This window comes from Lagenorhynchus albirostris, chromosome 20, assembly GCF_949774975.1.
Source record: "Lagenorhynchus albirostris chromosome 20, mLagAlb1.1, whole genome shotgun sequence".
NCBI classification, from domain to species: Eukaryota; Metazoa; Chordata; class Mammalia; order Artiodactyla; family Delphinidae; genus Lagenorhynchus; species Lagenorhynchus albirostris.
The window spans coordinates 48216870-48238918 of NC_083114.1; the positions used below are offsets into that span (position 1 = coordinate 48216870).

Below are 22049 nucleotides of genomic sequence, written 5' to 3' on the forward strand. Positions count from 1 at the left end.
TGAAGCCTGAGCCCCACCTCGGACCTCGGCCGCCGCACTGAAGGCAGCCAGTGCTGGCCCAGCCTGCTGGGATATCTCACAATTCCGCTGGTTGTACTCCTACAGGTAAGTATGCTCTAGGTCAGGTGCAGAGGGCACACACCGCCCAGGATGTGACAGCTATGGCGTCACGGTCCTTGGGTAGCAGACTAGATACCATGTTGAGTGTGAGCACCTGTGTTCTTGGCAGGAAGCAGCAGGAGCCTGGAACCAGGAGGAATATAGGGGAATGGGAAGGAGGGGAATGAGGACCTGGGGGTGGAGGGGGCTGGTGGGGGGTCCCAAAGTAAGGTCGGATGGGTTGAGTGGGAGCTGAGGCATTTAGATTCTAATCTGGGAGATTTCCAAGCAGGGCAGTGCCACTGAAGCCCACATTTTGGGAAAACTGCCCTGAGAGTGATACGAGCCATGATGGAAGGTGATAAGTGACAGGGAGATGAGTAGGGATGGGCCGCCTTCTCCACAGCAGGACCCTGTCCTGTGCTTCCTCAGGTGTGGGTGGCCCCCTTGCCTTCCCAGGAGGCAGAGGCAGCTGTGCTCACCACACATCATGCCCTTCTCCCCAAGTTCCCGGGACTGTAGGAGACCCTGACCTTGGTACCTGTTTGCCTTCCTTATGGGCCCTGCCCTTCTAGCGCCTCTCCTGCCCTCTGTCAGGCACCTTCGAGGTCCAGCTGAGGGGCAGGGAGCAGTGGCCAGAAAGGATCTGACCCCTTTGGCCAGGAACAGTGACAGGTGGGTTGAAAGATGAACCACTAAACATGATCCTGAGGGCACGGCTGGAGCGGCTCAGTTTCAGCCCCTGGGGTGTAAGCATGACTGCGCAGCTTTATATAGCTCTGCGGGCCCTATATAAGCAGGAGGTGCCCTGGCCAGCGGGAGCACGGAGAGCACTGAGGTGGCTGTGCTGGAGATCATCATCGGCCGGAAGAGCCTGCACGCCACTCTGGTCTGGGCACCTTCCTCCCCCAAGCAGTAGGGTCCCCACAGGGGTGGCCCACACCATAGCTGCCAGGATGCCCAGCAGAACAGTCCGCTATGCCCGCTACAGCCCGAGGCAGCGGCGCCGGAGGCTACTGGCTGAACGCAGTGTGCGCTTCCCTAACGATGTCCTGTTCTTGGACCACATCCGCCAGGGCGACCTGGAGCAGGTGGGGCGCTTCATCCGGGCTCGGAAAGTCGCCCTGGACACCATCCACCCCTCAGGTGAGTGCCTGTGGGGCCAGTGAGGGTCTCTGGGGCGGCAGGGGAAGGCCTGAGCCTTGACCCCTCCTGTCCTGTTCAGGTCTGGCTGCCCTTCACGAAGCAGTGCTTTCTGGAAACCTGGAGTGCGTGAAGCTGCTAGTCAAATACGGGGCGGACATTCATCAGCGAGATGAGACAGGCTGGACACCCCTGCACATCGCTTGCAGCGATGGGTACCCTGACATAGCCAGGTGAGAGGGTGGCTTCCAGGATGTGGTCCCCCAAAAGGTGGCCCTGCTGATGTAGCTAAGAACCCTAAGGGCTTCTGGAATCTCATTTCTGCCCTGTTGCCCTCCCAAGAGAAAACTGCAAAAGTCAGCCGTAGTTTCCAAAGGGTCTGGTTTCTTCCTCCTCACCTCACCTGGAAGAATAAAAAACAGGTGGACCTCAGAACCCCAGCCTGCTACCCTGGGGCAGGGGTGAGCATCCTGCAGGCCACCTCCCTTCCTCAACCAGGGATGCCCTTTGCACCCAGGTACCTCATTTCCCTGGGGGCAGACAGAGAAGCAGCCAACGACGATGGTGATCTGCCCTCGGACCTCATTGACCCTGACTTCAAGGACTTGGTGGAGTTATTCAAAGGGACTAAGATGGACTGAGCCCAGCCCCGCCCTCCTAGGGCTCTAGCCTTCCCTGGAGACGTCAGGTGCCCACCTCCCCCAAGTGCCAGGAGTGCCCCACCAGCCGGGCTGGGGGCCGCCCAGGCTGGCCAGGACCCCATACTTGGGCACAACCCTCGCCCCCCGACCCCGGCCTGGCTTTTCCTCCAGGTGAATTTTTTATTGCGACACTTTCTACTTTTTCAATAAACCTGATTCCCAAGCCCGTGGTGATGGCCTGATTACTGGGGACCGGTCCGTCCCAGTCCTTCGGCTCCGGCTGCTCCTGTGGTCAGCGGACCCCGCCCTCCACTCTGGTCTAGGGGTCCGGCAGCGCCGGAGCAAGGAGCCAGAGCCCCGCGGCTCCCGACCGCCAGTCCCTGCAGTTCGTCGACCCCGCTGCCCCCCGGCCCTGTCCCAGGACCCCGACCCCGCCGGCCCGGACCCCCCAGAACCCCGCTGCCTCGAGAGCCCGTCCATCCCCCGTCCCCCGCGGCCACCAACTCCACAAACCCCACAGACACCAGACCCTCAGCCCAGGCCTCAGTCTCCGCCCCTACCCTGCACGCCGGCGGTCACGTGGCCGGCGCCCTCGCGCGTGCGCGTGCGCGTCGGTGCGCGTCACTTCCGGCCGGGCCCCTGGCAGCTGTAGCGGCGGCCGAGAGGGCGAGGTGAGGCGGTGGCGGCGGGGGCGGGGGCGGCGGCGGGGGCGGGGGCGGGGCGGGCGCGGCCGGGACCCGCCCTGGCGCGGCGGCCGCGAGGGGAGGGCCCCGGGCGGGGTCGTGGGGCGCCCGGCCCGCCGTGGCGGAGGATAGGGAGGGGCGCGGAGGGGCGGGGAGGGCCCGCTGGGCACGGGGCTCAGAGGGGGCAGCGGGCCGCCCTTTTCCGCCCCTGAAGCTGCAGCCGCCCAGTCGTCCGGGGAGCAGCCCTGATGATGCTTCCTGACCCTTGAGCGCGGCCGGCCGGGTTCCCGCGGTTCGCCTTCCGCCGCCGTCCAGCCTGTCCCAAGCTCCTGGCCTCTGAGCCAGGCGGGGCGGTGCCGGGTGCGGGGTGGGAAGCGGGTAAGAGGCTGCCCGCCGTCGGGGAGCTCACCGGGCCCCGGGGGCTGCCGGGGTGGGCGGGAGCCGCAGCGGGGAGGCCGCAGACATCAGATTTCCAATTACAGAAGCAGCCCAGGTTGTGAGAAACTTCAGGTAACGTGGAGGCGCACAAGTCATGTCCCCGACCTGTCCCAGGGAGAGTTCCCAGAGGAGGTGGTCGTTAGCCGGGCCCCCAGGGACCAGCGCGATAGTTTTGGGTAGACAGGACATTTTGAGCAAAGGCCCTGAGATGTCAGTGGGGAGTGTCCAGAGCTTTTAGAGAGGAGTGCAGGTGGGGAGGGAAGGGGGCAGGAGCTGAGTCCTGAAGGAGGAGGCTTGATTTGGGGTGAGTGGAAGGGCTAGCGAGATTTCCATGTGAGGAGGGAGGGGGTGCACACACTGGGGTTTGTTGCTCGGGAGGGGAGCTGCTGTTGACACCCAGGAAAGTGGGGGAGGGGTGGTGCAGTGCTTAGAGGCTTTGCCTGGGGGACTTCAAGAGGCTGCCAGGCCCATCTGGCATCTAATACGACAGTGTCCTGCTGGCACTTGCTTGGGTGATAGATCGTTTTCTAGAAGTCTCATTGGTAGAAACCGGGCTGTTGAGAGCCCCCAAAACACCGAATATTGAAGGAGAAGTGGAGTCTAAGAAAATTTGAGTACCTATCAAAAATTCTAAAGGAACACAGAGTGGCTGCAATTGCGTCATTGATTCTAACTCCAGAATATCCACTGTCACTTTCCCAGACCACAGAGTGTCATCTCGCCCAGTCCTTAGGCAGATGGCTGTGTGTGGGGAAAGAGTTCAAGGCTGGGGGCCTGGAGACTGGGCTTTGGCGCCCCCTCCCCCCATGCCTCCTCCCAGGAGGTCTCTGAAGCCCTTTGTTCCCATGGAAGAGCAAGGTGCTACATAGATCCATCCAGGAGGACTCCCTCCCTGTCTCTGAGCAGAACCACATCAGTGCCAGGGGTCAGGAACCTGCCAGGAGTACAGGCAGGGGTGGGGGCAGGCTCTCGGGTGCTCAAGCCAGCTGAGCCGTCTTGACCTAGCCCTGACTGCTGTGGCCCTGGAGGCCCAGAGGTTGGGAGGCCCCTGTGGTCCAGACCCCATTCTGCTGGGTGGAAGGTTGCTTCAGCTGTCAGGCCTCCAAAATGGGGGTTATCGGGGTCCTACCTGGCTCAGCGCAGTGGCCACCCTACAATCGGCCCATGGCAAATGTTTACCGTGGCCGGCAGCGCTGCTGCCCCTTCACAGTGTACTCTACGTTTGTGGGTCTCCACCATGCCTGAGTGGGCTGTCTCTACATTCAGTTTGCCCAGGGCTATCCTGGCTCACGGTTCGTAATCAACAGCAGCCCTTTTACTCTCAGGAGTGCCCAGCTGGACAATACATTCCTTCTGTGATTGCCCTGTCCACCATCATATTGGATAAGCAGCCACGGAGACCTTGTTTGAGATGGTGGCTTCATGTGGCTATACTTGGGTCCCTGTTGAGCAGGAAGGCCTGGTGAACATTCTTGGGGAATGTTTTGGCTCAGATGGGGATTCTGAGGCCCATAGAGGGAAGAGACTTGCCCAGGGGCAACAGAGCAGGGATGGACGACCGCCACTCACAGAGTGGCTCTGGACCCTGCCAGGTGCCGAGCATGCAGCCCGCTGGCTGCTATGGGCTAGTCGGCCGTGGACAACAGTCAAGGCCTGCAGAGCACACTCGGGGGCAGTGTATGGTTCTCCATGGCGCTGGCAGCAGCAGAGGTGGCTCTGAGGCACAGACTGTGTTTGAGGGGTGGGCCCAGTAGCTGGTGACACCTGATGAGATAGATTGTGGCCAGACTGAGGGCTTGATGGCAGTAGAAGACCCTGCTAGTGTCCGGGTGGGGAGTGACTTGGCAGGGTGGGTCTTGGGAAGATCGTGCTGGCGTGACGTGTACCGGGGATGGAGAAGAATAGTGCAAGATACTGTCCTGACACGGGTTGGAGGGTGAGCAGTGGATGTTGGACCAGGGGTGGGTGGGAATGGGAAGAAGTAACTGAAGAGCACATGCGTGGAGGCTTGAGATCTGTGGGCCGAGGGGAGACTCATTGCATAATCAGATCTAAGATCTCAGTGGTGTGAGCTGGGTCTCCGTGGTCCGCTGAGAATGGAAAAATGCTGCTAACCTTTGTGCTGGCGAATGCCAGATGCAGCCCAATTTCAAAGCTATTAAAATAGGAAAAAAGTTTTTCAGAGTTGATGGGATATAGGAAATGTGATGAGGTTTTGAGCTCCAGTCTTGAGGAAATAATTGTGCCTGATAATCACTGTGAGCAAAAGTCGGAAAGAAAACAAAGGGAGGGAGATGTTTGCGGAAGTGGATGCTCCCTCCCTGCTGGCCAGATGGACTTGAGGCTCCAACCTCAGTGGGACTCTTGTGACCTGCTGGGCCTTTTTACGTGTCCCTGGCACTTTTCCAGGCATGCCATTCACCTGGCCCCTCCACACTGGCCTCTGTAGTGGCCCTGCTCAGCACTTTCCCTGGGCAGTAAACGTGCTCGGGTTTCCCTCCACTTCACCCCACGTGCCACTGTCAGCCCAGGCCTCGCACCTCCCTTCGCAGCCAGGGACAGGCAGTCGTGGCTGATGGTCCCACTTCCTCCCCTCGCTCCACTGAGACCCTTTGTGCTAGGTCGATGGAGATTTTGTCATGCTGGTCCAGCGGTCACCTCTTCGTCCAGGTCTTAGCCTTGAGTCCAGCTGCCCCTTTGGTCATCTCTTCCCTGACCTTGTTCTCCCTCCCCCATGCCTTTGTGGCTCGGCCCTCTCTGCTGGAGCAGCCGTGTGTCCCCAGGCTTCTGTCTTTAACATCAGTGGTATGATTTGCCCACTGTTGCTGTGGCTCGTGCTCGCGGCTGTCACCTTCTGTAGTGGAAACAGGCCCCGTGTATATTGGTCCCTTTCAGTGGCTCTACCCTCTGGGCGCTGACAAGTACCGCTTCTCTGGTCACCTCGGTGCACCTCTCAGTGGCCACGTGGCCCTTTCCCTTGGATACGCACCTAGGACTGGAATAGCTGTCATGGGGTGTGCATATTTGTTAGGGTTTTCATGGAAATTTCCTTTGGGGTCAGCATGGGGGCCCAGCTCCCTGGAGGAGCCCCAGGAGGTGATGAAGGTGAGCGAGTGCAGCTCACTGTCCCTCTGTCTTCAGGGGAGCAGCAGGGACCTGGCCTCTCGGGAAGCTGCTGGTACACTCAGGAGAAGCCTTGGTGTCTCTGCGTCCCGCCAGGTGGCAGGATCTCAGTGGGGCAGGGCCAGCACAAGGTTCTGAGGAGAAAGGCCCCTGGAGGGAGGCTGAGCTGCTGGGAGAAGACGGAGGACTCAGAGGTTCCTCACATCTAGGAAGGCCAGCTGGTAGGACACAGGCCATTAAAGATGGACCTGGTTAGGTGTGACTTTCCCCATTGAGAAGAGGCAGACGGTGACTCCTTTTTAAAGAGTCATTTTACTCGTCCTTCAAGTCCCAAGGACGTGAGAGGGTGTCCAGCACCTGGCCGAGGTGTTTCCCGGCCACTCTGTCCAGGGCACCAGAAACCTTGTAACTCAAGTAGCACATCTGTATGGGCAGGCGCCCAGTGACAGGTGCACAGCTCCATGGTTTATGGGGGACACTAGCCTCTGGTTGGGAAGCCCAGCCACTGGGGGGAGCGAGGGGTGGGTGCCCACTGTGGAGACTGAATGCTCCAGGGGTCCGGGGCACAGGCCTCGGGACTTCAGTGACCAAGGGGAGCAGGTAGGTGCCCAGAGAACCCCAGAGCCACGTGTTCACGTGCATGTGTGCAGGCAGGGCGACGGGAGCTGTGAGGATCTGGCACCTGAGTCGGGCCTGAGACTGAGCAGGGGGCCCTAGGCCAAAGGCATGTGCCCATAAAGGCTAGGCAGCCCCCAGAGGCTGTGACCAGAAGAGGCCAAGGCTGCCCTGGAAGGAGAGGCCCCAGGGATGGGCAAGGCTGGGAAGGCAGGTACCCTGAAGAAGTGGCCACTCAGGTCCGAGAGGACAGACTGCAGGAGGGCTGAGGGGGCCTGGGCAGGAGGGGCCAGCCTAGAGTGGTCAGGGGCTGGCTGGTCCTCCAGGCACCTCCCTTCTGTTGCGAAATTGGAGCCTCCCACCTCACCCTGCTGCCGACAGCCCCCTGGGACTTGAGTGTTCTTGAGCCCTTTGAGTGTCCCCACGGCACCCTCAGGCCAGAGAGGGCTTTCCCTCTGTGCTCTGGTGTTCGTGGGGCTGGCGCCTGGGCAGGAGAACCATGGGCAGTGAGATCCCCCGAGTCCAGGAAAGAAGTCACTTTGTGAGGAGCTGGGCCTCTCCCCTGGGACGGCACAGGGTTCCACGTGCCGCCCCAGGAAACTGGCTTTATGCTTTTTTGTTGTTGTTGTTGCCTCAACCTGTGGGCTGTGTTTACCTGTGCAGGTGTTGTTTTTTTTTTCCCCATCTGCACTGTGTGGCATGTGTGATCTTAGTTCCCTGACCAGGAATTGAACCCGAGGCCCCTGCAATGGAAGCACGGTGTCTTAACCACTGGACTGCTAGGGAAGTTCCCCTGTGCGGGTGTTTAAAGGCCAAGGGAGCCAGAGAAGAAGTACCCACCGTGTCTCATCCTCCTGGCCCTTCAGGAGGGGCTGTGGCTACATGCTCTAAGCATTCTGGGGCCCCTCAGCTCCAGGGGTGTGTGGGAGAGGCACTTGTGCTCAAAGGCCCTTCCCAGGCTTCCCCCCCACACCCCCAGCATCTGGGGTTGCCCTGCTCTGGGGCAAGGCCAGGCCTGGGACTGACCCTGTGCAGCCAGCTTCCTCAACCTGCGGTGTGTGTCCTCAGCCAGAGAGAGCACATTGTCCAACTGGCCAGTTTGAGAGTGAGCCTAAAAATAGACCCCCATCCAGGGCTGTATAGTCCCCTGGGCTGAGAGAGAGGCTGTAAACAGCACACACCCCAGAGTCTCGGTCACTAGGTTGGGCCTGGCGACTTCCTCCAGGCTCACAGCCCTCCCCCAGCCCTTCCGTCACACCCCGGGGACCAGGAAGCTGGGCAGGCTCTGCTGGGCTTCTCACCATTGGGAAGCACATCCCCATTTTACAGATGAGAAACTGAGGCTCAGCAGAAATGACACACTAGGCCCTGCAGGCAGTGAGGGCACTGGGACGACCGCAGGCCTTCCCCACAGACCCACGCTCTGCCGGCAGTGGTGTTCTGAGACTTGAACTGGAAATGTCAACAGAGCTGCCTGACTCTGGGGAAGGTGCTCCCCGGCAGCAGTGGTCCAAGTGCCGGGGCCACTCGGAGCTCATGCTGCTCTGACTCGTGCATGTCGCCGGCCCAGCCCCATCTGGCTGACCCTGCCGCACCCTTAGCCAGCTGGACTGTGGCTAGACCCTGTCTCCTGGAAGGCGGGGAGGCCACAGCTAAGGGGAAGAGGCAGATGCACCCCACGCCCTTCCAATCTCTGGAGCCCTTCTGGAGAGGGTGGTCTCCGTCCCATTCCTGTGTCGTGGGCTTCCCTTCCAGAGGCCGAGGGGATCCGGCAGCGGAGTGCGAGGACCAGACGCCCCAGCGATGACCAGGTGGGTCTTGGGCAGTGGAGTGGCCTCCAGGTGGGAGGGGCCTGCCCCCAGCCCCTCCTCACTGGCCGGGCTCCCCCAGTTCCCCTGTCTCCAGAGTCGTCTACAACGGCAAGAGGAACAGTAGCCCCCGCTCTCCCCCCAACAGCAGTGAGATCTTCACCCCGGCCCACGAGGAGAATGTGCGCTTCATTTATGAAGGTACACGGGGTGCCCCCAGCCAGGCCCCCTGAGCCCCTCCTGCCCCAGGCAGGTGGGGGTACCCAGCTCTGGTCACGGGAGGTGGTCAGCGCTATGGTGTTCCTGACAGGGAGCAGCCCAGAAGAGGCAGTATTTGGAGCCAGTGGTGTTTGCTTGGGGAGAGGGGGGCCGTGGAAGACAGCACACCCTGGGAAACCTGGGGCATCCTGGAAGTGGTGTGGCTGGGGTGTGTGAGCATGTGTGCACAACATTTGTGCCAGGAGGAGGGGGATGGAGGAGGCGGGAAAGATGGGGGGCCTGCCTGGAGGAAGTGCTGTACCCCAATGAGTCTCATATGCCACTGTGACTGCAGCTCTGGTCATGGTACCATGAGGCTGAAAGGGGCATGGTCTGGGCAGGGCTCCCCGAGGGAATGGGGATGTGTTGGGGACAACTTCAAGTCAAGAGCAGGCTAGGCCAGGGGGCCAAAAGCTGTGAAGCGGGAGTTGGGGGCAGGGGGCCTGCGGGGCCACTCTGATTGAGGGGGGAAGGTCAGGAGAGGGTGTCCTCCAGCTTGGACACTGACTGGGCCGGACTGCCTGATGCTGCAGGCCTGGGGGTCTAGAGCCCCTGACCACCCCTGCTTCCTGCAGCCTGGCAGGGCGTGGAGCGGGACCTGCGCAGCCAGATGTCGGGCAGCGAGCGGGGCCTGGTGGAGGAGTATGTGGAGAAGGTCCCTAACCCCAGCCTGAAGAGTGAGTGGGGCTGGCCTGGGAGGGAGGGGCCGGCCAGGGGGTTGAGCTGGGGGCAGGAAGGCCCACCTGCTTCCTGCTTCCAAGACAGCCTGGCAGGGTGGGCTGGGTCCCAGGGCTTTCAGAGACGGGCAGGACGAGGGACAGACCCTGCCTCTCCACCTGCGCCCACCGCTGACCGCTCTGTCCCCTGGCAGCCTTCAAGCCCATCGACCTGAGCGACCTGAAACGCCGGAACACGCAGGACGCCAAGAAGTCCTAAGGCGCGCCGGTGCCCCTCCCCTGGCCTCTGGGAGATCTGGGTGCAGTCTGCTGCTGGCCTCCTCCTCTCCTGTGGGCCCACCTTCTGGGAGGGGGAGGGGGCCTTGCTCCCAGTGGTCTGAAAACCCCAGGACCAGGACATGATTGATGGCCGAGGCCTGCCCCTCCTCCCTGAGCCCCCTCCTTTCCTCTTGGGGGATCTCAAGCTACCCAACACTAGGAGGGCTTGGGCCCTGCCAGCCCCTGCCCTCCCGTGGGCCTAGGTGGCTCTTTTGAGCCGCCTGGCCCTGCCTGCCCCCCAGGGCCTTGACCCTGACTCCCTTCACCTTCCCCTGCCCCCACCCCCCTACCCCTGGCCACTTCCAGGATCAGGAGGGAGACGAGGGGGCCTTTGTTGTCTCTTGTGCTGGTGGGATTGGGCTGGGTTAGCTCCTGAGGTGGCCAGGAGGCAGGACAAGGGTGATCGCACCCATGCCCAGCATGGGTCCCCCATTGGCCCCTGCTGCGTCTCTGGCCTGGACACGGGGTGTCTGACCCCTCGCCCCACTCTCCAACTTGGCCCCTTCCTTCCCTATGTCAGCTTCAGGACGGCACCAGCTGCCTGGGCCTGGGACACCGCTGGGCGCCCCCTCCAAGGGGTCGCCTTGGGAAGGGGCGTGGGGCTGGCCTGAGCTGGTGAGGCTGCCCAGTGGGTCCTGCCCTGTGTGGTGAGTTGGGAGGGTCTTCCTGTGCCCTCCAAATCCAAGTGTCTGACTGGAACCTGAGGACGAGTGAATAAAGGCGGGGTGGCATTGGCTTGGCCACTTGGTCTGTGAGGCCCCTGTCTCGGCTGCCCACACAGGGCTGGAAATCCAGGGTCATGGTCCAGGCCCAGAAGTTCCGTCTGATCCCTGGGCTCCACCAGGGGCCTTGGGCCTCCTGGGGGGCAGTGGGAGGTGGAGGTGGGGGCCCTGGAAGGTAACACATCCCACATCCCTCTGCGACACTGGGTCCTTGGGGAGCGGCTCCTCTGCTGTCCGGATGGAGGAGTGGCTGCAGGGCTCAGAGCACCCCAAGTGCACTCAACCTTCAAACCTGGACATAGCCCTGGCAGACAGGCCAAACCGGAATTTATTTTGGGAACACCCTTTCCTGTTAGAGTATTCTGGGGCTCCAGCAGCCCCACAGGTGGCTCTGGGAGGTGTCTTTTCCTGGGGGGAATTCCCCAGGGATGGGGGTGCAGGAAGGATGGTTCATGGAATAAGCAGCAGCCATGGCTTGCTGCCAGTGGGTGCTGGCTGGTGCCAGGCCCTGAGCCAAGTTCCTGTAACCACACAGGCCTGTTTGCTCCCCAGGGACCTGTGGGGCATCCTGCCAAGGGTTTGCGTGCCTGCTGGGCTGGGTCACCCAAGCAGTCCCCCTCTGTGGCTGGAAGGGGGTGGGCGTGGCCTGCCTGGGGTGCAGGGACCTGTGGCCAGAGGCTGAGTGGGCACACAGGCACACATGCCCTCCACCCAGCGTGTCCTAGACCACTAAGGATGGGGTGATGTCCAGCCAGGCCACTGCTGCGCTTGTGGCATTGAGCAAGTTGCTGAGTCTCCAAGCATCAGTTTCCTCAGGTGGAGCTCAGCACCTGCCTCCCGGGCGGCTGCCCAGTGCTAGTGCTTGCTGCCGCTATTAGTCACCTGGTGGATGCACTTGACGGGGCACTCAGCCACCAGGCTTCAGCGGGGCTGGACATCTGCATCCTGGCGACCGCAGTCATGGCCTTGCTGTGAGCCCTGGGGCACATCACTCTCCTGTCCCACCTCAGTTTCCCCATGTGAAGTGAGAGTATGGGCTGTGGTGGTTCAAAGGCCTCTCTCCGAAGGGGTGCTGGAGCCCCCTGGCAGCACACCAGGGAATGTCTAATATCTCGCTGCGTTGGTTAAAAATTGACTTAACTTTGCTCCCAGCCCTCTCTAGGTCATTCCTCCCTCCTGTGGGGCTGGAAGGTGGGAATGGGGCCACACCGGGCCCCAGCATCTGGGTCTCCCCTGCCCACAGCCACCCTCCTGCTAGCAGTGGTACCTTGCCCCTGTGTGGGTGGGCCCATGGGATACCCCGCAAGGCCTTTTCATTCCCGCTTTCCCCGCCAACTTAGATTATCTGAAATAGAGGCCCTGGACCTGGGGTCTTTGCCGAGCACACCTTGGAGGTGGGAATGTGGTTAACAGGCTGTGCTGGGGTGGGGGGTGAGGAACTCGGTGGGGGGCACTGGAGACGTAACCCTCACCAGCACAGTGGGCTGCCTGGCTGACCATGAGTGGCTGGAGACACCTCTCCCCGCCTCAGTGAGGGTAGAGGAGACGAGGGGAGCATCCTGGTGGAACGGGTGCCCAGTCCTCCATCATGTTCTACCCTTGGTGGTGCTCATATCACTGTCTGCTTTCATTCAGTGCTGACAACTCGGGGGGCGGAGGGTGGATTTTATTACCCTGATCTTACATATGAGGAAATGGTGACCTCTTGTAGGAGACTGGCCTTAATCTGATTTTTAAGCTTTTACTGTTATCAAAATCTGAATTTAGTAAGTACTTCCTGAGCATGTACCCTGAGCACGTTCATGTAAATTGAGCATGAACAGCAATTCCCTAATGTCATCTAACACCCAGTCCATAGTCCCCTAGTGTCTAAAATAATATATTCCACATGGGTTATAGACTCAGAATAGAAAGGCCAAGTGCATCGGCTGAATCTGCTTGATGCGTCCCGTAAGTCTTTCTTAGTCACAGTGCCTCCTCCCACATTTCCCCTCCGTTTATGATTGAAGACCCGCTGGATACTTGATGTTGGAGTTTCCCAAACTCTGGTTTTCACTGGTTGCATCTTTGTAGTGTTAACAGACTCCTTTGTCGCCTGCATTTCTGTAAACTGAGGTGAGAGGTGGATGCTTGATGGGATTCATTGGAGGAAACTTTGGATGTAAAGGGATCGCGCTGGTTGCTGTGTTGAGAATAGGCTGCAGGTTCAGGGTAGAAGCGGGGAGACCTGTCAGGGGGGCTACCTCAAGTGAATCGTGGGAGGAAGAAGCTGGGTGAGGGAGCAGGTAAGGAGTTCGATATGGACTGTGGAATTTAAGTTGCCATTGGATGTCTGAGTGGAGGTGCCAAGAGGGAAGCTGAGTCTAGAGTGGATTTGGGAGGGCCACAGATGTTGGAGATATAGTTTGGGAGTAATTTGAATATTGATGTTTTTTTTAAGGTTGATAAAGAAGGGAGGAGGATGGGACCTAATCCCTGGGCACTGCACTCAGGGAGAGGAGGAGGAAGCAGGACCAGGGACTGAGAGCAGTAGAGAGCAAGGTCAGAGAAAGGGCAGGTGGGGGAGGACCTGGGGCTGAAGGCTGCCATAGAGTCCAGGAGAAGGCCGAGGCAGTCAGAGTTCGGCTAGTTGCAGCCCTCAGACTTCTCCTCCCACCCTCTCACCTAGAGCCAACCATTTTCAACTTTCCTGCTGATTCTTTGGTTTGTATTTCTATGTCTAAATAGCATACGTGAAGCGTTACTTCTTGGTTTTCCCATTTCATTCCGTCCCCCACTCCCACTACACACGTGCTTACCATCCGCTATCCTCCCTAGATCTTTCTCTCATAACTTTGGTTACATCAGTGTTGAGTATTTACATTATGATATCTGTGTATTTAGAGATGAGCCTTGTGGTAAATTGTGGGGTTTTTTTTTCTGCCCAACTTTTTGTTTTCCTTGAAGTTATTAATTGCCTTCTTTTTTCATTTGCTCAGTTGTCTATGTACTAAGTCCTGAACTCTCCACCAGGTCATCTAAGTCTCCTCTCAGTGTGTTCAGTCACTTTGATCCACTTGAGGGCGTCTCTCCTGTACTTTCGCCCTGCTTGAGGCTCCTTCCCCCCAGTGACCCGCTCTGCCTGGCACACAGCTGCCATCCTGGGGATGCCCCTCAACTCTCCTAGGTTTGATCAGTGTTTATTGTAGTCCATGTTTTCCTCTTTCTTGGTCTCCACACTCATTTTAGTAGCATGCATGTGGGGAGACACACACACACACACACACACACACGTACGTGCTGGGTGGTTCCCATGCATTCTTTTAGGGGAAGTGCCTGAGATTTGGACTGGGGTGGAGGTGGGAAGGGAAGTAGAGATGGGGAAGGGGCAGAGGGCCTGGAGTGTTTGTCTTCCTGAATGGAGGGTGATGCTGTGTGGGTGCTGGGCCCTGCGTTAGAAAGTCAGGTTCCCCCACCATCCCACCTGCAGGACGGCCTGGTCAGAGCCAATGTTTATTGGCTGGATGAGCCCAGCCCCTTCCAGGCCTCCACCTCCACTCCTGACTCCACCGGCCTGCTCCAGTTCCCTTGGGGACAGGGACAGGGTGAAGGAGGACAAGGGCAGAGGGAGTCAGGATGGGGAGGGCTGTCAGGAGGCCCCTAGGTGAGCGGCACACCCGCAGGGCAGTCACCAACCCTGAGCTCAGCTGGCGTGAAGGAGAACTTGTGCCCTCCCTGTGCTAGGCTTCTGGGCATGGAGGGCTGGCAGGGGTGCCCCTGTGGCCAGGGGCTCAAAGGAGCACTAGGGCCTAGGGAGCCTGGGAGGCCTGGGATGAGAAATGACCTGAAGCCTCAAGGTCAGGGGTCTCAGGTCCTCAAAGGTGCAGCCAGCCACACTACCTTCCTGCCCTGCAGTCCCCACCGATCATAGTAACATCGCATCCCACCTGGGCCGCAGGAGAGCCCAATCTACCTTAACTCACCTCCTGCCCCTCCCTCCCTGCTATATCCGGTGGCACGAGGTGAGGGCCCCCTCAGGAGGGCCCCAGTGCCTGGCAGGTGAGTAATTCTATTTACCTTTCCTGAGAGGCCTCCTGTCCTTTCATTTGCTGCAATTAGCTCAGCTCTGCCTAAGCAGCTCCAGCCCACGTGGCTGGGCAGGGACTGTGGACACCCCCTCCCCCGGGTCCCGGCAGTCACCCCCCACCAGCTCCTAGGAGCAGGGCCTCCTGGCTGGCCCATTTGGCTTGTGCTCTTGGCTTCTGTGGCCCCTTCCTCTTTTGACAGTGCCCCTGCTCCTACCCCCTTCCACGCATACCCCCCACCAGGCATCATGGCACCGGACACAAGGGGCGCTCTTGAGGGTGACTACAGTCCTCGCACTGCTCCTGCACTTGTCTCCACCCTCTGCATCAGATGCACCGCGCCCCGGGGGGCAGCTTGGACTCAGGGCGCACCACCTGGCTCTTCCTGCATGAGTGCCAGCCCTCACTGACTGCCAAGCAGGGTGCCCACCCACCAGGCAATGGGCAGCACCCTCGCACACAGCTGCCCTTCCACATGCGCTTGGAGCAGCAAGGACTGCAGTGATTCTCTGTGAAGTGGCTATGTTGGGCTGTGCCGCAGTCTTTGGAAAACGTGCTGCGCCTGCACTTGGACGGTCTCGATTTTGGGGGTCCATCTCTCCCCGCTTCAGTCGGCTACATGGGCTGCGGATTGCTGGGGTGGCTAGAGTTGGGATGAAGCAGAGGCCAGTAGAGGACATCCAGTTCTGGATTATCTAGTTCTGGATTATCCAGTGATGCCCTTGCTGGGCCTGAGTCCAGCCCCGGCTTTGGCTCTAGCAGGGAGCCAGGGATGTTCATGTTGGGGTTGGTAGAAGGACTGTGATGTCGGTGGCTTCCCTCGGCCATTGATGCCCTTCATGCCCCTCTGCGGGCGAATGGTGACACTCCGGGGGTTGAGGGGCCAAGACTGAGTGGGGCCCATCCACTCTGGCCCGGGGTGGGGGTGAGCCACCCCCCCCAACCCTGGCGCGAGGGCTGGGGACGGCACGTGCTGGTGGGGCACCACCAGCCACCACTCACACACACCCTCAGGGATTCCAGCTCCAATTCACCTGTATGATGGGGCAACAAGGAGAAGTCTAGAAGGAGCAAGCCAGCACGGGCCGTCCACGGCTGCTCCCTTCTCACGGGGAGGCCCTGGGCCCAGCTGGCCCCTCTCCTCCAGCCCAGCTGTCCACCCAGGGTGAGCACAGAGCTCTTTATTGTTGGAGGACACATGTTTTCTCTAACTCAGACACACTGACACACACGGGGACACACGGGCATGCATTCACAGAACAGCTTCCCCGCCACATCCCCTCCCCCACCCCTTGGCACAGAGCAGGTGCCCCTCAGACCACCACACTGGGGAACATGTGGACAGCACGGTGCTGTCTGGCTCCCACGCTCTTGCCTCTGCTGGGCATCGGTTATGGATTGTCCAGTGATGCCCTCTCTGGGCACCTGAGTCCAGCCACAGCTGAAGTTCCAGGGGGCTTCAGAAGGGGTTCTCAGCCAATCCAGGGAGGCTGCCAGCCAAGTGGGTCTCCGTAGAGGGGTCCTGGCTAGTCCTGTTGCTGCCACTGCCCCTTGAGAGCAGCAGCTTCTCACTGGGGGGGCCACCAGTGGGCCTGGCCGTGTGGCTGCCGACATGGCACTCCTCCTGCAGTGCTTTGCCCTCACGCCAGCGATGCCAGCGCCGCAGCAACTCCGACTGCACCTGGGGTGGGCAGGTGGGTCGGGCCAGTCCCAGGGCCTGCCCGTGCCACCCTCTCAGGATCCCCAACCCCCTGGCCTTGAAGGGCTATTGGGCCCTGGGTGTGGAGCCAGGCAGGCTCTGTCACCACAGAACGCTGGGGTCTGGGAACACCTGGGGACCCCCTCACCCTCAGGTGCACTCCCTGAGGACGGGCTGAGGCTGACCCATCTCAGCAGGCCTGACACCCAGTGTCCTGGAAACTGAGCCCAGTAAGTGCAGGTGGACACGAAGGGCTCACACCTGAGGGGTGGGGCCAGGATGTCTACACTCCCCCTGACCCCAACCCCAGCGCTGGTTCCAGACCCACACCCCCCTCACCTACCTCCTTGTTGAGGAAACAGTAGAGAACAGCCACCAGCAGGCCCTGGAGAGATGGGGGAGGTCAGGGCTGCACCCAGGCTGGCCTGGGGGTTGGGCTATTGGTTAAGGGGCGGGCAGGCACCTGGAAGGAGCTGAGGAAGAGGTCGAAGAAGAGCTTGGCGGAGCGCAGGGTGCCCTGGGCATGCTCGTCGGTCACAAAGGCAAACACCACCTCGTGGACCCCCAACAGGGGGATGAGGGTCAGCGTGGACTTGGCCAGCCTGCGGGGGCAGAGACTGAGCCACCAGCCCAGCACCCCCTGGGGCTCTGGTGCCCCCACTCCCACTGGCCCCCGGGATTCCGCAAGCCACCTGGCGCCCTCCCACTCCCAACGCCCACACCCACCGGAATTTGTAGTCAGTATAGCGCATCTGGTGGGCTTGCAGCTTGGCCACCAGGAGGTGAAGGATGCGGATGAAGATGAAGAAGTTGATCTGTGTGTGTGGGGGACACAGCTCAGGGCAGCTCTTGGCCCCCACCTGTCCCTCCTGGAGGTGGGCCTGGCAGCCAGACAGGCCCTGGCTCCTGGGGCCCTGGGGCTGTGGGCACCCAGTCAAGGATGGACAGCCTGGCCCAAGGCCCAGGGCGCCAGCCAGTGTCCTGGGTGAGTGCCAGGCCTCCCTCCCTGTCCAGCCAGGCAGGATGCTGTCTGTCTCCTCAGGCTGCTGCAGGCCGATGAGGAAGGAAGGGGCTGGGGGGCCAAGGCCAGCAGCCTCCCGGCCCTCCCTGCGGTGCCAGCAGGTGCCTCATTTCCTCACCAGGATGGCCAGGAAGACGGGGAAGCGCAGGATCCACCAGAAGCCCATGTTGTCATTGCTGGTCCAGCACCTGCAGGGTGGGGCCTGCTCGTGTCCTGGCAGCCTCGTAGCCCCCCGCCCCCTGATTCCTTGGGATCTAATTAGTGCCTCAGGAAAAGGAGATAATTACCAATGACCTCCACCCCCGGGGAACCAGGTTTGCTTAGTGCCCCCCACTGCCTCTGGCCGGAGACCCCTGAGCCACTCCCACACTCTGAGCCACATGGCCATTCCCCACGGGGCCAGCCCAGCACCTCCCAGCCAGGAGAGGCGAATCCCCCTGCTGGCCCGCCAGTCAGATACTCACTGGATGTTCTCAAACAGACACTTGACCACCACCCAGGGGGTGACGAACAGCATGGGGGCACCTGTGAGGAGAACAGCTGTGGTCCCGTGGCCCTGGCCAGCCCGCTGGCCCCCTGCGCACCGGCCCACTCACCCCAGCCGATGCCCAGGTAGAGGGGGAAGCAGCTCCTTTCAGGGATGGTGGCGAAGCTCAGCAGGCTGTGCAAGTACACGCCCTCCACCAGCAGCCAGCAGTAGTTGGCCACGACGCCGTACTGCATGAACACCGCGGCCACCCGGCAGCCGGCCACTGCCTGGCCGCGGGGGCAGCATGAGTGCGGGCCTCCCAGCTGCCTGCCGCCCAGGGCCCGGAGGCCAAGAGGCCGGATCTGGGAGCTCACCCCGTCACTCAGCCAGACGCTCACGCTGAAGTCGTCCCCAATCCTCTGGCTGTAGCGGGTCTTGAGCAGTGTGTCGATGACCAGCACAGAGCTGGCCTTGAGCACGAAGGACGCGAACAGGTTCACGTGGATGTAGTTTCGGGTGCAGTGCAGCTTGCTGTGGGGACAGCGAGTCAGTCCCCGCCCACCCTGCCCGCTGGGGCCCCCCATGAGCAGGGCAGTGGGCATACCTGAGGCCCAGCAGGATGGCCAGGGCCAGGAGCAGGGCCCCCAGGGACAGGGAGTAGCCCACGGTGTACATCACCTGGAAGCTGCTGTACATCTTGGCCACCTCCTTCTGCAAATCGCAGTGGCCAGTCAGGGCTGGAGAGGGCCATCTTGCCCCTCCCCCCAAGCCCCCACTGCACCTGCCACGGGCTGACCTGGACCTCAAGCTCCTTGTCGTCCATCTGGCACTGGGAAGCATTTCGCCATGGCTGCCCCCGCGGCCCACGTACCCACTGCCCATCAGGCCCACACCTCTTGAAGACGAGGCGGTGCTGCACTGCGGGGGCAGGCTCTGGTCAGCTCCCCGCCCCTGGGCTGAGCCCCCTCTGCCAACCCCCCACATCCCTGCTGTGGTTACCTTTGTGGTGCCAGGGCAGGTACCAGGGGCAGGAGATGTTGGCTGTGGTGTTGGGAGGGGTGTCCGGCCAGCAGGAATATTTGTCAAAGGTTCTATTACAGACCAGCTCTGCAGAGGCGGGGACAGGGTTGCTCCTCAGCAGGGCCTGGCCTGCACAGCCCCCTGTTGTACGCTCTTTGCGCCCCAGAAGGCAGCCTCCCAGATCTCCCTGACCATCCTGCCTGCCCTGGACGCCTCTGTCCAGCCTGATCCTGAGCTCCAGCTCTGCCCGGCCACCTCCCCTCAGATACTCCGCATCCTCCCCCAAACAATGGCTCGGCCTCCCAGGCAGCTCCTCCCGCCCCAGTGTCTCTCTTTGCACCTGAGTGATCTTCAGAACTTGCCCAGAATGCTGTACCTCAGTCTGCCTGAGCACTCCAGGTAATGGCCCATCTCCTTCCCCCTCACCAGCCCTGGTGCCCTCTGCCTGCCCCTCTCGGTCCACCTCCCCCACACACTGTCTGCCTCCTGGGCCACGAGGCTTTGCTCCATGGGAGGAAAGACGGTGTCCAGGCCGTGGGCCTGAGGGGTGCCCAGCAGCAGGGGAGGGGCACGAAACATCCCAGTTCTGGGGCAGTTCTACCATTTCTTAAATGTCCTGGTCTGTGGCCCTGGGCTAGTCACCAGCTTCTCTATGGCTCAACTTCCTCACCTGTAAATGGTGGGTGGGGGTTGGGGGGACTGCACTTGGGCCGAAGGCGGGGCTCACCAGTTGGGGGGGGCAGCAGGCTCAGGTTGTAGAGACACTGGTCGCCATAGAGCTTCCACTTCTCAAACAGGAAGTCCATCACCTGAGCGGAGGGGGCCTGCGGCTGGGGTACAGATGGATGGACAGAGGGGACAGGCTGGCGTCAGCATGAGGGGCAGGCAGGCTGGTGGGACAGGGGGACTGGCAGCAGCGCTCACCTGGCAGGCCAGCAGCAGAAGCAGGAGGAGGTGGGGGCAGCGTGGCAGGATGGGGGGCATGCCTCTGGGCAGCTGCCCCCCACATCTGGCTGGGGTTGCACAGCTGGGGCAAAGAGGTCCTCGTAGGTGCACTCTCCTCTGGGGGCTGCTGAGTATCAGAGCAGCAGGGTCTGTGCAGGGACACCCAGGAGTAAAGAGGCCCAGCTGGTCTCCGCTGTGATCAGCAGGGTGTCCTGCTCCCCTAAAACCATCCCTCTGAGTCTCCGAATCCTACTAATGAAGTGGGGGCTGGGAGGGAGGGGATGCCAGAAATGGTCACTCTGCCAGTGGCAGGTTGGGGGTCTGGCCCCGCACCTGGGGGTTCTGCCCAGGGTCCTGGGGGCTGCTCCATCTCACAGACCGTGGCTGTCTGTGTGGCGGCTCTGACAGTCCCAGAGCCCCTCTCCTACATGTTGGTTAAGCGGCCCCAGTCCTGCCTGGTACCAAAGATGTCAGAGGAGGGAGCAGCCTCCCTAGCTGCCCAACTCCTCCCTTTGGCTCTCGCTATTTTTCCCACCTATTCTTAGCTCCTGGGAAAGTCAGCATGGCAGGCTGGGGCAGGGTACCAGGACCATCCATCACTTGGTCCCCAGGGGCATGGTTATCAAGGTGACCCCGGGCCAGCTCCCAGACTTGGCAGGGGCCAGGAGTGCCAAGCATATGCTTAGGGTGGTCCCTGTCACATCCATGCCCCCTTGCCCAGGACTGGGGTGTCTAGGTGCTCCCTTGGGCCATGCCCAAGACTCCGGCCGGGCTTCCTGGGTCCCATGGGCCATAGCATGCAGGCAGCTGCAGCGCATTCCTTTGAGATTAGCGCTGCCAGCTGCCGGGGGCTCAGACACAGGACCCCTGCCCTCGTGGTGCCTGCAGGGGGGACCTGAGGTGCCTGGTCCTGTCCGGAGCCTGCACTGGGGGCATCAGCAGCCCCGTAAGTCATCGTGTCACTGCTTCCAGAGTCCGTCTTCTGGTCCACTGAATCCCACAAGGGCAGTAGGAAGGGGATTCCTTTGGGGCCTAGGGGTGGGGCCCCTAGGAACTACTCATGCAAGCCCCCTTAGGGCTGTGGATGGCATCCTGCCACAGAGTGAGCATGTGATGGACCGATGGATGGACAGATGGACGAAACTGGCTGGCTGGAAGGCAGTGCCTGGGAGAAGCCAGGGAGAAGGTGGGGAGGAGGGATGCAGGCTGTGACTGAAGGTGGAGGGTTGCTGGACAACCCTGGATCTCAGCCTCCTCCCATCAGAGTCCAGATGGGCCCTCATTGGCCAACTCACGTGGGCTCCTCTGTGATTCACTCCTCACCCCTAACGGGACCCTGAGATGCCACCACATGGGGTGGGTACCTGGACCATAGTCTGCTGTGGGGCTCCTCACCCTGGCCCTTGGGCCACAGCGCAGGTCAGGCCTGGTGAGGCAGGGCCCAGTAGTGGCTGGTCCCCAGGCCCTGGTCCAGATGGAGGAGCCAGAGCGGCGGGCCTTCTCAGGGGAGTAGCCCCCAGGCGGGTGGAGGACAAGGGGCAGTTCAGGTGTCCCCAGCCCGAGGGGCCTTATCTCCTGATTCTTATCAAACAGCCCGGTCTTCTGCCCTGCCCTTGCCCACCGAGGCCACGGAGCCAGGTGGATGAGGACCACTGTGACCAGCTGCTGGAGGAGGGGAGGTGGCTGGGAAGGTCAGGGAGACAAGGGCAGCCTGGATGGCTAGAGGCTCTGGGGGCAGGGCAAGGGGAGAGTGACACGGGATGGCTGGGGTGGAGTAGACAGTGGAGATGCAGGCAGGGAACATGGGGAGGAAGGATACTGCCCCCTGCCCAGGGGCCCTGCAGCCGGTGGTGAAGGGAGGATGAAGCTGCGGGGATAGTCCAGTGAGGAGCTCCAAGGCAAAATGTCAGCCCCTCAGAGTCCAGCTGGGGTGTGGTGGCCAGGCTGTGCCTCGACTTTCCCATCTGAAAAGTGGGAGTTCACCTTGCTGACCTCCTAGGGCTGTTAGGAGAACCCAAGGTAGGCGGGGCCACACCCAAGCAGCCTGCCTTCCAGCTAGGGGTCAGTTAGTCTGGGAACCACAGAGAGAAGTTGAGCCCGGGGGGTAGAGGGGAGAGAGGGATGGGCTGCCCTGGGGCCCCTCCTTCACTGCCCCTCCGATGGCAGCCAGAGCAGAGGAGTAGGGAGGCCTTTCCATGACCCCTACTCCCATCCCTGGTCTGGTACGTGGGGCTGGGAATCCTTGAAGATTTGCCCCACACAGTTCAGCACCTACAGATCACAAGCTGGTACCCCAGCTCAGAGCA

General features: G+C 61.2%; 3 protein-coding genes across 6 annotated transcripts; 2 read left to right on the top strand and 1 right to left on the bottom strand.

Moving 5' to 3' along the window:
* Positions 1–785: 785 nt before the first annotated feature.
* On the top strand, positions 786–2106 carry PPP1R27 (protein phosphatase 1 regulatory subunit 27). Its single transcript, XM_060133320.1, has 3 exons — positions 786–1245; positions 1325–1475; positions 1760–2106. Exons 1-3 carry the CDS (start codon positions 801–803, stop codon positions 1881–1883), a joined length of 720 nt encoding a protein of 239 aa, XP_059989303.1. The 5' UTR covers positions 786–800; the 3' UTR covers positions 1884–2106.
* A 400-nt stretch (positions 2107–2506) lies between these two features.
* MCRIP1 (MAPK regulated corepressor interacting protein 1) lies at positions 2507–10546 on the top strand. Of its 4 annotated transcripts, XM_060134335.1 has the most exons (6): positions 2717–2944; positions 3049–3076; positions 8498–8553; positions 8633–8751; positions 9384–9485; positions 9680–10546. In XM_060134335.1, exons 3-6 carry the CDS (start codon positions 8546–8548, stop codon positions 9742–9744), a joined length of 294 nt encoding a protein of 97 aa, XP_059990318.1. In that variant the 5' UTR covers positions 2717–2944; positions 3049–3076; positions 8498–8545; the 3' UTR covers positions 9745–10546. The 4 variants fall into 4 exon arrangements, with proteins under 4 accessions (XP_059990316.1, XP_059990319.1, XP_059990318.1 ...); XM_060134333.1 differs by lacking the exons at positions 2717–2944; positions 3049–3076 and adding an exon at positions 2507–2554; XM_060134334.1 differs by lacking the exon at positions 3049–3076.
* A 5424-nt stretch (positions 10547–15970) lies between these two features.
* Positions 15971–19867, bottom strand: GCGR (glucagon receptor). Its single transcript, XM_060134045.1, has 13 exons — positions 19723–19867; positions 19526–19628; positions 18778–18885; positions 18575–18696; positions 18383–18489; positions 18153–18309; positions 17906–18065; positions 17774–17834; positions 17428–17497; positions 17015–17103; positions 16752–16890; positions 16632–16673; positions 15971–16270 (listed from the first exon to the last, which is right to left on the bottom strand). The coding sequence occupies exons 1-13, from the start codon at positions 19780–19782 to the stop codon at positions 16049–16051; spliced, it is 1440 nt and encodes a 479-aa protein (XP_059990028.1). The 5' UTR covers positions 19783–19867; the 3' UTR covers positions 15971–16048.
* Positions 19868–22049: the final 2182 nt, after the last annotated feature.